Here is a 13,632-nt window from a genome sequence, read left to right on the forward strand (position 1 = left end):
AATGCCTTTGCTCCCGAGCAGCCCGGAGGTGTGCTGACTTAGCCTCCATGCACAGAGAGGGAGGGAGTGAAACAGGAGAATAGAAGCAGAGATTATGTGTGTGTGTGTGTGTGTGTGTGTGTGTGTGTGTGTGTGTGTGTGTGTGTGTGTGCCTGTGTGCACTTAATGTTTGTGGGAAACGTAGAATGGGGGGGAGGCAGGGTGTGGGGGTGTGTGGGGGGGAATCAACCTGAATTGCTGACAAAGCAGAATTTTCCAAATACACAACAAGAACAAAAAAGAAAACCCGGCAGGATACATCTGCCCCCCCACCTCCTCAACCCCCTCATCTATGAAAGCAAAGCATCACTGGGATCAGCCCTAACCCCGCTGTATAAGTATGACACGTTATACCGGAACAGAAATGTTATAGGCCAGATTGTTTCTCTGCCGTGAGCAGTTAATTCTTTTCAAGCAAGAGAAGTTGTGTGAGCTGCTTTAATGCTCTCGTCTAATTTTTCGGTAAGTATAGAATAGTAATAGAATAATATTCCTTTCAGTCTGCACTGTTTCAGTAAGATTTTAACATTAGCAGTAATTGAATATAAAAGCAGTCTACTAATGTATGTAATATTAATAAAACATGCTACAAATGGGTGCAGAGAAACTTTTAAAAATTTGAATAAAATGTTTGGATTTCAATTGTACCCTGTTAATTGTATTAGTAATTATTGCAGTTAAAAGAAATTGCAGTGCAGATATTTAAGGTTATTTATAAAGATTATGGCAGTTACATAGTTTGTACTTTTGTATTTTTTAATATTTAATATTTTTAATAACGTTTGAACGCAGAGGAAATAATCGCTAAGCTTAAATCAATTCAACTCATGAAAACCAGATGAGCCACATTCAAAGCGTCCTGAACTCTTTTGGCTTTGTATACGTGTAAAACCGGTTTTCTTTTCAGACACTGAAAAGTTGTTGTTTATTCCTATATTAAATAAAAATGCTTATGACTCTTATTGCATTCGGTAATCACCTTTACCTGCTGACTTTTGGATGGTTATAGAAAATGATTGAAGCAACATCTCGTCTTTTTTCCTTCGGCGATGACTTTTGGTCGATGAGTCGGATTAAACAAGCCGATGTGGTACGAGCGCTAGTGTTCCTCCGCCGCTGCAGCACGCAGCCGCTCATGGCTGCTGATGGTTGAGTAAGATTTCAGGGTGGTGCAACTAGCTGGAGTTACCTTCAACAGTTTAGGGACCAGCAAGTTAATATTTACTGTCAGCCGTCATTATAACACTTGTGTCGATTACTCTGAATTTGACTCAGTGCGTTCCTGTTGGCCGGTTCTGTGTAAATACTGATTCACAGCCAAGCTCAACATATTCAAGCACTTAACCTTCTTACTCATCAAAGGCACGTACGCCCGCACACTGTTAATGAGTCCATCATTTACACTTCTCACACATCTGTGTTTACACTTTCCTGACAAGGCCGAGGGACAATGAGACATTGAGCTGGTGGCCTCACACATTAACCCGTCACATCAAAGCGCACGTGATTGTGTGAGTGAAACTGTCAAACACTGTTCTGTGAAGCGAGTCTTATACACGTCCTGCTGATAATATTATTTGCACCTAAGACCTAACAGTTGATTGGTGATTTGATCTTAGAGCAAATTATAGAACCCGGTATTAGAGCCAGATTACTTCACAAATGTGTAACAGGTTAAATAACTTGTTGTTGTTGCTGTTGTGGTATGTGCCATTTCTTTTGATGAAAATATTTTATTTAAAAAAATGTAAAACACCAAAATGTATGTCTTTGTACCAGCTGAACTCTCGTCTGCGTGTCCATTTCAGTGCCCCCCCCCCCCTTCTTCCTAACTCTTATTCACTGTCTCTCCTGCCGGCCCCTTCTTTTGTTTGTAGAGACCACAGAAATACTTCAGAATGTAACAGAAAGACAATGTCCATTTATTCAATTGTTCAATCATCTGCTCGTTGCGTACTGATCTGTACAGTCATCGTCCCGTTGTAAGGAAATGTGTTTGAAATTGAAACTTGAGACTGTGGAACAACCCCCCTCCCCCCCCCGAACACCTGCATCTCCTAGCAAACTCATTTGTTGCCTGAATTATTTAAACCCCTCCTTCCAGGAGAAAGCCACAGTATACGAGACACAGCAGACGTACAGGGGATGCATGCACCGCCTTCAGAAGACAGATGTGTCAAAGAATTAAAGCAAAAGCAGATCCGTCCCTAACAAATGTTAGAGACTAAATATATTCTGATAAACAGGATGAAAACATTGCTTTTGTCTTATAAAGTATATTTTGCTTTATACGACTTTGCAATAAATGCTGAAATTAGAGTTGACTCATTCTGAACAAAACAAATGAAACATACAGTATATTGTGGATCAAGTGATCAAACGTATCTTGTTTGAAAATTGTGCTTTCCTGCAGAAAATACAAAAACTGGTGTGTGTGTGTGCCTGTGAAGTTGGGGACTAATTTTCATTTGAATAGAATCACGCATACACTGTCCTGTCGTACTAAATACTCACAACCAAACTGCTTTGTGTATCAATAAATACACTGTAGATATTATAAAATGTTTGGGTATTAGTCCGTAATGTGGACTTGTATATATATATATATATATATATATATATATATATATATATATATATATATATATATATATATAGATAGTTTTGGCAGATTTTTCGCATTCGATTCAATAAAAAAGTGCGTCCAAATGTTTGACTGGTACTGTATATTCTGGTAAAAAGTTTAAAAAAAAAATGTGTGTGGAAGCGTTGCCACTGAGTCTCAAGGCCACACGCGGTACAACAGGATCTACATATGACACACAGGAAGGAACCGTGTCCCTCCTCCCTCTTCCCTTCTTTCACACTCCATCATCCTCTCAAATGCCATTAGTCCACTTCCTGAATAAGGGAGGGGGGGATGGAAAGAAGAGACGCTACCAGTCTGCATAACACACACACACACACACACACACACACACACACACACACACACACACACACACACACACACACACACACACACACACACACAAACACGCACACACACACACACACACAAACACGCAGTCACGAGCAAATACACATTCACATACTCACATTAAAGTGTGAGAGCGGAAACACAATAAGCAGATGGATTTCTGCATTGATGTTTATGCAGAGATATGTTATTCATAGTCAAAGGCACAACTAGAGCATTTCTGTAACTGAGGGATTTTATTTACAAAAAAACCCCAAAACATTAGGCCCCACAGAAGAAGGAGAGGTAGAAGGAGGGTTTTAGCAGCGTGCCGTAGAGATGAGAATGGGTGTGCTCTGCTTTTAACCATGTATTATTCAAAGTCTCCTGTGGCGACCAGAGACGGATCAACACGCTCTGCTGTCTCATCCTGAGCCAAACTCACTTTTCAATATCGAGGCAGAGAGACTTAAAATCACCCTGTGGCCTTCAAAGCTCAACCAAATCCTTAACCAAAACGGGCCATATGGGACACCAGTTATCTCCGTGCACAAACAATATCTGCCTGTAAAAGTAAAAAAAAGTAAAAGTATTTTTATTTTGAGGCAATCCCGCATATATTTATGTGCTTCTGTCAATACTCACTATAGATTTGTATACATCTTTGACTGAAACAGGCTCCAACCAATGCACATCTTAGCACTGTTTGCTAAGAACTATGATGTCCAGCTATTTAGGGGCTTTCAAAAAAAAGCCATTGAAAAAAAGATGTATCATATATGTAAATCACAAACATGCAATGTAACATAATCACAAACATGCAAAACACTTTTGTTGATGTCATGGGCTCAGGCTGATGCCACACTGCAAAGAGAGGATCCAGAGTACAGTTTGCAGCTGAGTGCATTTTGTCACTGATTGAAATGATGCAGTCGGATAAGTATAAATGTTACTTCCACGCCAAGAACCAAGCAGCTGAAACAATGAATGAAGGGGTGAAGTGAAATGGACGTACCATCAGCTACAGAGTCCCAAAACTAAACAAACAAAGGTCACTCAGTACCAATTCCACAGACTCTTTGAACGCTAATAATTTCACCATAACCGAACCGTCGCTGCAATAAAACCTGGGTTTTCCTTTAACGAGAAGCAGAACGTTCTCCTTCACCTTCACAACAGACTTTCCACTCTCAGCAGGCGCCCGCTGGTAAAACATTACAGACGATTACCAACATGGCAGCGCAACACTAATCTACATGTTGACTGGAGGATTACAGGTAGGGGGATTCAGCTGCATGATGGGTGGCAGGGAAAGAGGGGGGAGGGAGGAGAGGGGCGGCCATGTTTTGTTTATCTCTGACACACAGAGGTGAAAATGATAGTCACCAGGGAGCCACAGTTCTCCCAACACTATCTCACTTGGTTCAACGACATGGGGGAGATAAGGGAGATGGACTGAACGCATCACAGAGCGCAGAGAGACGCTTTAAAAGCCGTGACTTGGGGATGACGAGGGGACTCTTTTTTTCTATCTGCCAGATCGATGCAGAAGACAGCAATTCACCTGAAAGCTGCAGATTCTGCAGTCTTTAGCACCAAAATGATCCAGAGCTTTTAAAATACGTCAGTGAAGATTGTGTAGATTGGAAACGGAAAATTGGTAGGCTCATTGATGCAAAGACTCTCTAGTGACGAGTCACTTTCCATGTCTTACCTTGTGTAGTACTGCAGGTGCAGACACAAGAAACCGTGCGAGATAAGAAAAAAAAAAACAGAGGAAAAGCATAAAGAAATCCATAAAGGTTCGAAGGGGTCAAAGAGATAATGTGCTGGTTGTGTCAGCATCCTGCTCTCCCTCTGTAGTCCTGCTCTCAATCTCATTATAATCCCTAATAGGTTCAAACGACAATATTGATTCAGGTTTGAATTTCCCAGAAAGTCATGAAGCCTGCAGGTGAAGGTGAATACTTTAGTAGTATATGATATAGTAGTATAGTTAGTTTCATAATCCATGATAATAACTTTGGTGAAAACTAGAAGCGGCACCCAGCTCTGCTGGAGCTTGTTCTCATCCTCACCTTTCTGTCCCCCCCGTTGCCCTCCCCTCTTGCTTTATGCTCCCTTCTTTGCCCCAGTCTGCTGCAAAGCAGCAAGGCGTGCATATGTCAACATCACATTAACACTCCACCTCTTTCATGTCCAAACACGCGTGTGACATGACTCAGCGCCACGCGGTGCTGGGAAACACGCTCCTCTGAGGCCAGAGGGCCGGGCGCAACAGGCCGGGGACAGAGGAAGGCAGATAACGCACCAGAAGAAAAACTCAGAAAGGCCAGAGAACGGGGACAGAGAGGAATGAAAGGAGAGAAAAACAACTGCTAATGTAAAACAGACACGGTGACAAGCAGGGGAGAGGAAAATGGTAGAAACACAGAGAGAGAGAGAGAGATTGTAATGTTTTGTGATCGTGACAACCATTTTACTAACTTCCAGTTATTTTTCTCCCTTCGCTCCCTCTGCACGCGGCTCACGCTGCATTGCCATGGCGATGGTGTTACAGTGAGTCACCTCCACATCTCCCTCCTCCTCAACACTTCCAGTAACCAACATGTGAGCATGTGAGAGAGAGACGTGAACAGAGATGAGGAGGGGAGAGGAGAGAAAGGGCTCTGTTTCCCTGGAAACAGAGTTGGGGTCCCGTAGCCCCCATTGGTTCTCAACTGGTTGCTTGTTACCCACATTGCTTAAAGCCAACACAGGCTCTTTTTCTCGATTGCCAGTTTGGGTTTAATTCTGCAGAATGGAGACGCTCATTGTCAGATTTGGATGCCAATCCGTGACGTGCAATCGTGACAGCCAGCGATGACTGAGCTGCTTTCCTGAACATGAGTGATAGTTTGCTGCATGTTTTGTAATATTTCCTGCACTCCTTTCTGAGAAGACAACTTCACGGGAAAGAAAGTCCCACAGTCAATAATGTAGAGCTAAAGTTGGATTGTAAAGGTGGAATATTGATTTTATTATGTCTGCGCTCCCAGAGCAATTATTCTATGTAGGAAATTTGAATCTTAAACATTTTTAAGCGTTCGTTAAATTTCACAACTTTGTGTAAAAGTCTCTTGAGACAGAAACTAAGTTAATTTGAACATCAGTAAATACAGGGAAGTGAACCAGTAGTAAAAACCCATTTCATGAATACAAACAAGGTTACGACCAAGAATACAACTGAAAGCATTTGCTTGTGTGTGTGTACAGTACTAGCGTCCTTGTGTTTAATGTGACACACATTCATGTTACACACGTGTCTCAGGAGACGTTTTCCGTTTAGTTCGCTGCACCTTCACACACAGACGGTACTTATGCACTTGTTTTCCCAGGGTGCATCAGGCCGTTGATGAATTACACAGTCTTGCCTGCTACTACATATTTACAAATGTGTGTATCCTTAAGCTGTACAATCAAGACAGAATACGCGTGCTGCTGTTAAATTGAGCGGAGTGAATACATTTACATGCATGAATGTAAGATCTGGCAGCGAGAGACAGAGCATTTTTATCAAAGGGCCTTTGCTGTTGGCGCTGCCTCTTTATCTCCTTTTCCCCTCCAACTGTTGTGCGCCTGCTATCTCCCACAGCGATGACACACGATGATACCAGGCTCTCCTTTGGATGCTCGCCTGTACCGCTGCTGGCTGCAGTCAGTGGGAGGCAGTGACTCCAGCTTTCGTTGCAGTTTTAACACGTTTTGCCATCCTGTTAGTGAGGACCCCATAATGTTTTCCTTACAGGAGTGAGATGGACGTAAGAACACAAAGCAGCTAACAGTATTCCCAGAATATGGCCATAATATGTGAACCAGGTAGATTTTACATTTTGGAGGTTTCCACTGCTGGTAGGATGATTCAAGATACAGTATCTGAAGAAACCATGTACTGTTGTAATGTGGCTGGGAAAGCTTAGTAACTGAAAATAAATCAACAAAACACATGTGTGTGTCTATTTCTGCAGACTTAATGAAAATACCCAATGTCTGAATTTATTAGGAGAACATAGAATAGAAGACTCTGGGCCGTCCTCCTGTGAGGCTGCATTCCCGGCTGACTTGTTTCCTAATGTGTTTCAACTTGTCTTCTGGTTGACTGAATATCATCGATACCCTTGTTTTTTGGGCTAATCCTCTGTTACATTTATTAGACAAACCTGAAGGTAAAAGTCCAAACCGTGTGATAATGGTGATTCAATTACAAAAGACCAGCCACCTGCAGATTTCAGTTTCATTTGTAATGATCCCTTTTTGTTTACAAAAACCCTCGATGCATCGGGGTGGATTCATTTTTTTTACCGACCCTCTTCAGTTAATAAGCACATTCTTATCTGGAGGCTCAGCCAGTGCGTGTTGGACACTGATAATCTCTAAAATAAGGAGTGAGTTTTCTGAGTAGAGTTTTTCCATCAGTTCATTTTTTTTAACTTGTCAACCCTTTTACCAAAGCTCTGCTTCTCCAGATTCTAGACTGTTTCTTCCAGAGTTTGCAAGACTAATCCACTGAAAAATATTCAATAGTGTAATTTTAAAATTATTCTGCAAAAAAGCCGTACACACTCACGCACTAATGAACTTAACACAATCTACAGGGAGACATTTGTATTTCAATTAAATGCACCATTTTTTAGTACAGAAAACATTGTGAAGGGTCTACGTGTCATAATGAAGGAGACAAAATGCCGTTCATGTGCTCAATATTGTTTCCATGGGTCACAAATGCAATTTTAAACAAGCTCGACTCTTTCGCAATCCACTTTAATTTACCCACATTATGTTCAAGTTTGCAGTAATTAGATGGGACACAAGTTTGGTGCCAGTAGTGAAAGCAATGTTCAAAACAGATTACTGTCATAATTATCTCCATTTATTATCAAAAGAGACGCTCTAAAAAGTGAATCAGACATCATCAATGTCCAAGAAAAATGCCCCTTCCGACAATACATACCCAGTCAGCCAGGGAAGTACGCCATAAAAATCTGGGCAGCCTGCAAAAACCACTATGCCTGCAATCTACAGATTTACACAGGCAAAAGCTACGAGCTTCCTCAAGTTTGCTTTTACAGACACCACCACTGTCTTATATTGTCCAAAAAAACGGAACGTGATACTTATGTCAATTCTTCACCAAGATGCAGCTGTGTCATCTCAATGGTTGTGTTTTACAACATCCTTGATGGGTCTGCATGTAATGCATTTGTGTTGTGGACCCACATCCACTAAGGATGGAACTCAACCAAAAAGGCAAGTGGAGAACCAAATACATATGGGTCGAAATCAACCCGTAACACCATAGATGTTACAATAGTTAAAATAAACAAATTTATTTGAGAGATGTGTTCTAATACCCCTCAAAAATAGTCAAGTAACACAACAACCTTTAATTTATGTATATGATTCTCTTGAGGTTAATTAGAAAAAAAATGTAATTGAAATCGAGGGGTCTACAGACAAATAAAAGTCCCAGAGGCCCACACCAAGAATATTAAAACCAATATTTTCATGGATAAGGAAGCCTAACAAGGTAACCAAGAGATGAGAAACAAATTGGATGATAGATTATTGTTTCTAGGGTATTTTACAGCTGATTTAAGACACGGGTCAAAACCGACCCATTAACACAAGGGGTGGTAACAGAAAGCTAAGACAAGAGGAAGGTTAAGGGAGTGCAATATATCCGGGTATGGTTTGGGTGTGTTTACCACATAATTGACAAGTTGCTACCGCGACATCGCCTGTTCATGGGGGTGTCTGTTTTATTCTTAAAACTTCAACCTTTTATACAGTCATTTTTAAATTTTGGTTGTACTTAGCTACCACCTCCAACTCGGGTCACTTTTGCTTGAAAAAATGAAAAAACTCGATATTTCCCAACGGCAGTCCACAAAGCCAATGGTCATTGTCCCGCTATACTGTTAGTATATATATATAACAGCATATAGTATATAGTCTATAGACCACGTACAATGTTATAGCAACGTGACAACTGTCAACTTTCAAACCCACTTCAAGCAAGCGGGAGACAGAAGCATGGACTGACCTTCATGGATTGATGTCTTATTCTTGAGGCAAAGAAAAGCAACAGCAACTGACTTTTTTTTGTAATAAGGCAATTTCCGGCCCAAGCTCACCAATTTAAAAATAACTTGTTTTTATGACCCTTGCAAATGGAAACCGCTCATTTAATGTCAAGAACACAATTTACAAAGCACTTAACAGAACTCTAAACAGCCTTTCTGATGCCTGAAAAGCCTCGTCTGAGGATGGAAATCAATAACACTGCAGCTCTCTTCACTTTGTTCATCTGCCTTTTGTTTCTTTCCCTTTTTACATTAGATCACTAGATTAATGTCTCAAAAGACCTCATGCACATATAAACAGAAAGAACTGAATTGTGTCTACAGTAGGTAGTTCCAACTGGGATAATTGTGCAAATCAATTGAAAACCTTGTCACAATCCCATCAGCTATCAGAGGGAAGGGACCCAACCTCGATAGGAAGGAGCTTCTTCATCACCCCAGCATTAATTAGAACTTTACTCAGTAATTAGCTATCTGAAAATAATTACCATCGAAATGTCTGATTAAATTCTCTGTCAGCCTCAAAGTCAGGAGACCGGGAGACAGACACCAGTATAAAAGGAAGGTGTCTTTTCCCAGCGTTGGCCACCGCGGTTGTCCCCTCATCTTGTTTTAATTGAGCAGCAGATATGTGGGTAACACCTCTGATTGGATTTGAGAAGCAGTGCAGCATTAGAGCAGTTGATTGAAAGTGACCTTGGTCTAATTACAATTGGTCTAATTATAATTCTCTGATTACATCCCTGCAGGAAGTGTAAGAATAAGATGTTGCTGGTGGCCTCTGCTGTTCGCGTGAAGCTTCTGAATGATTATTGCTGAATTCAACAGAGATTCTCATCAGATAAGAAGAAACAATGAGACACTGTTTCTTTGATTTTGAACACTATCACTATTACTAATACTCAAAATTAGTTTTACATTTTGGGATTGAGAAGAAATTCATAAATGAAACCCCAAAGAGAAGTGTCGGACTTTTGTCCCTCTTGTTGTCTCCTTTCCTCTCCCTATCCTTTCATGTCTCTGTTTTTCTCCCCTCTCCTCTCCTACGGCTGTCTCTGAGGCCTGAGGTCGTGCTGCCCTCCAACTCCTTTCCTCGCAGCCGGTATGACATCACCGCATAGCTGCCTCGTCCTTGGAGTGCCTATTCATCATCCTGATCATCATCATCGCCAGCATCAGTAGCATCGCCTGCGTGTGGGATCACATTTACACAAGCACATACACCCACTGCGAGAAGAATAAAGAGGAGAGAATCCCCTCCCCCCCACCAAAAAAACTGGTTCTGCAGGATGGCCAGACTAAAGGAACACGGAGGAGAGGAGGGACGATCCTGCTGGGGAAGGCAGAAAGCCCTGACCTGTGCACCTCCAACGATACGTCTCAATAAACCATCGTAAAGAAAAGAAGTGCCAGAGATTCTCTCGTGAGGTGTGAAGCATGCCGGCACACATTTGAGCACATCTCTCAACCAATTTGAGCGTTAATAATAAATAAACGTGTAAAGAGACAAATCATGTGATCGGAGAGGACCATCGAGCCTGTGAGGAGCCAGGGAAGCTAAACTCAAACTCACATAGTCATGGAAGGCCTTGGCTTCACTGGAGTGTTCACACGAGTCTCTCCTCTCTGGAGCCGCACAGTAGAGGTCCCAGAAGACACTGCAGCAGACACACACACACACAGGCAGTCAAGAGACAAGCATGATAAAGAAAATGAAAGCCCTGTCAGATAAAATATTAGTCGTTTTAGAGGCAGGTGATTCAGCGTCGAAGCAATGAGTGTGACTCTATTATCATCACCGCAATAGGCAACTTTAGGCGAGCGCACTACAGTTTGCAAATTACAACTTGAAGAAGAGCTTTTAGGGACAATTAATGAGAGAAAGAGTGATTAAATCGGGAGGAGGAGGGGAGCAAATGATTTTTTTTCAAATTAATAATGGAAAGGAATGGAGAAAAACAGCATGGAGGGGAATGCAACTTGAATCATTAGACATAAAAACACTCACCACCACCACGAGTGGAGGAACCCCGGAGGTTCTCCTAATGTGATGTTCTTCTCCCATCGGATCTAGACAAGCAGAGAGATTCTTCAGATATATTGTACATTACGAAACATGGCCAAAGTCTGAATTACCTGCTTTACAGGGTTATAGAGGGTGCAACAAGGGAATTGTCATAACGCATGCTATTATGTAATTATATAATTATTCTCATGCTATGGAATCATGAGTGGATAAGTGGGTCTATCGTACCTAAAAGCCAGTATACAGGCCAGTCCGTGAAAATGTGTGTGTGTGTGTGTCTCTGTGTGTGAGTCAGGGGATGTGCAGACTCTGAGGTCAGAAACATTTACCAGCCTGAGGAGCCCAAATAAACCTTTGTTTAACCCACACGCCCTCCTTCTTTCTGGCATTTTCTCATAACCGCCACTACTTTTATGTTTTCCTTCTTTGCTTTTGTTTCCTCAATTCCGTCTCACTTGCTGTGTATCCACACTCCACAGTGGGGGAAAAGCCTACAAAAGGTAGTTGAATACAATCTTTCCACATTCATGGTATTGAACTAGGTTGTGTATCTTTGACAAAGCTGATAGTGTGGAGAATACATAAAGAGAACCTGAGGGGAGAAGTTCAAATATTGCCTACTTTGCCTGCTGATATATTTCTGGTATTAGTTTTATTCAAACAAGTCAAGTGAAAATGCTGTTTGGCATCGAGGGGTCCTGTATGTATCAGTCAGTGTTGCCGGATTGGGCTGGTTAACAAATCATTCTATGGTCAGAAACACACACTTCAGACACACTAACTCCAGTAAACTCACTCATAACATTGGCTCATTTAATTCAGGAAATATTTGATTGACACGATTTGTCTTCAGCGTTTATTAAGGATAGGGAGGACCTACTAACTCTGATTAAACTAAATGTGTTCATTTGGTACTCTAGCTGCACACAAGCATTCATCTAGCCTTTGTTTTGCTTCAGCGCTGTATGTGAGCTCATCCCTGCAAAAGGATACCAGACCAACTCGGGAATTCAACGTTAGCTTAAGCAGCAGACATATCAGTCTACAAAATGTATTGACTTCTGACTAGAAAAGCTGAGCTAAAAGATGAGCTACTTCTGCCTTTCGGACACCTAGAACAAAAGACACTTGTCTTCTGTCCCTGAGGTTAAATAATGATTGAAATAGCTAAATGAGGTAGTCTATGTGCCTGGTAAATCTGCCACGGTAATGGAATGCAAAACAGAAAGATTGACACACACAATATGTAGCAAGATAACTAAGGGGACGGGGCTCAATCCCAAAAGAGGGTTCCAATGGATAAACACATTATTTTACATCTCAACACTTGTAACTAACATGAGCGCTGACATGACCCACAGAAGGGATGATGCATGTTTACAGACAATGTCAACTGTTGTGCAGATACGAAGAAAGACACACACACACACACCGGAACAGCAGCTGTGGGCTGCAGACAGGCTTCTCCGATCAGACTATGACTCTATTGTTTAGTCTACCTCTCCTCGCCACAAAGAGACATTACTCTGAATTTAAAGATATCTCAAGATCATCTTTTTAATTTCTTTCTGGGAAATGTTAAATGTGGGTGAAACAAAAAGACCTCTGTACCACCAGCTCTACGAACAAACGCAAAAACATTGGAATCCCTTTCAATCAGAACGTCCTGACCTCATCCGCTGATGGGACACAGGGACTCTCAGAAGGAATGCCTTGCTTTGAAGTTGTTTGTGGGTGGACGGGGGTCAGGAACCTCCTCTGTGATGATCTCACATGTTAAGTTTAGTCTAAGTTAGCAGTTCTGGTTTATTGGAGACATTTTATGCAGCCGTCATCATGACAAATGAGGATCCACTTCCCACATTGTTAAAATTACAATACAGGGAGATGCAGAATGGGAACGTCGTCCTTCCGTTCTTACATTTAAATGGCTGTATCTCATCTTAAACACGTTACAGGTCGGAACACTTTTTAATGTGCTTCCACCTGGAAAGCTTAGAAGAAAATGGCATCGACTGCGGCCACATATCCTGTTCTTCTTGTGGTTTGCACTCCTAACACCACGCTACAGGGGCTATCAATTTAGTTGCATTGTTTCTTGTTGCCTGTTCTGTCTAATTTCATATTTAAGTTTAGCTATTCATCCCAATCTTTCCGGGCTCTTGTTTCGCCGGAGCCGGGTGTGTTTATACTTGTTGCACTCTCAGCTAATGTGTTCCTACACTTGAATGCAACACCGCCTATCGCTTTCATCTACCACTTCTGCCGAGGAAAGAGCAAGTGATATTTCACAGAGGAAAGGATGTCGGAGAGACAGAGCGGCGTGTGTGCACATGTGCACCGACGCACACCAAGTCAGATTGATGAGAATTGGTGCCAGCTGATGATGTAACCTTTCCCGCCCCCCCGTCTTTGTTCTCCTCTTCCTCTAGCAGCTGCGCAACCAGCCTCCAGCCTTTGTCTCCTACATTGTGATTTACAGTCAT

At 41.8% G+C, this 13,632-nt stretch overlaps 1 protein-coding gene across 2 annotated transcripts in view; it reads right to left on the reverse strand.

Annotated features, from left to right (window-relative positions):
• Window positions 1–13,632, reverse strand: part of LOC120831139 (single-stranded DNA-binding protein 2) — a 42,363-nt gene that overhangs the window by 8,138 nt on the left and 20,593 nt on the right. For both annotated transcript variants that reach the window (XM_078086761.1, XM_040196304.2), the window contains 2 exons: window positions 11,129–11,190; window positions 10,694–10,778 (listed from right to left, as the gene is read on the reverse strand). Coding sequence is in view for 1 of the 2 variants with exons in the window: in XM_040196304.2 (XP_040052238.1) it covers window positions 10,694–10,778; window positions 11,129–11,190 (147 nt within the window). In the remaining variant the exon portion in view is untranslated. The remainder of the gene's footprint in view (window positions 1–10,693; window positions 10,779–11,128; window positions 11,191–13,632) is intronic.

This window comes from Gasterosteus aculeatus, chromosome 13 (genome assembly GCF_964276395.1).
Source record: "Gasterosteus aculeatus chromosome 13, fGasAcu3.hap1.1, whole genome shotgun sequence".
In the NCBI taxonomy this organism is placed as follows: domain Eukaryota; kingdom Metazoa; phylum Chordata; class Actinopteri; order Perciformes; family Gasterosteidae; genus Gasterosteus; species Gasterosteus aculeatus.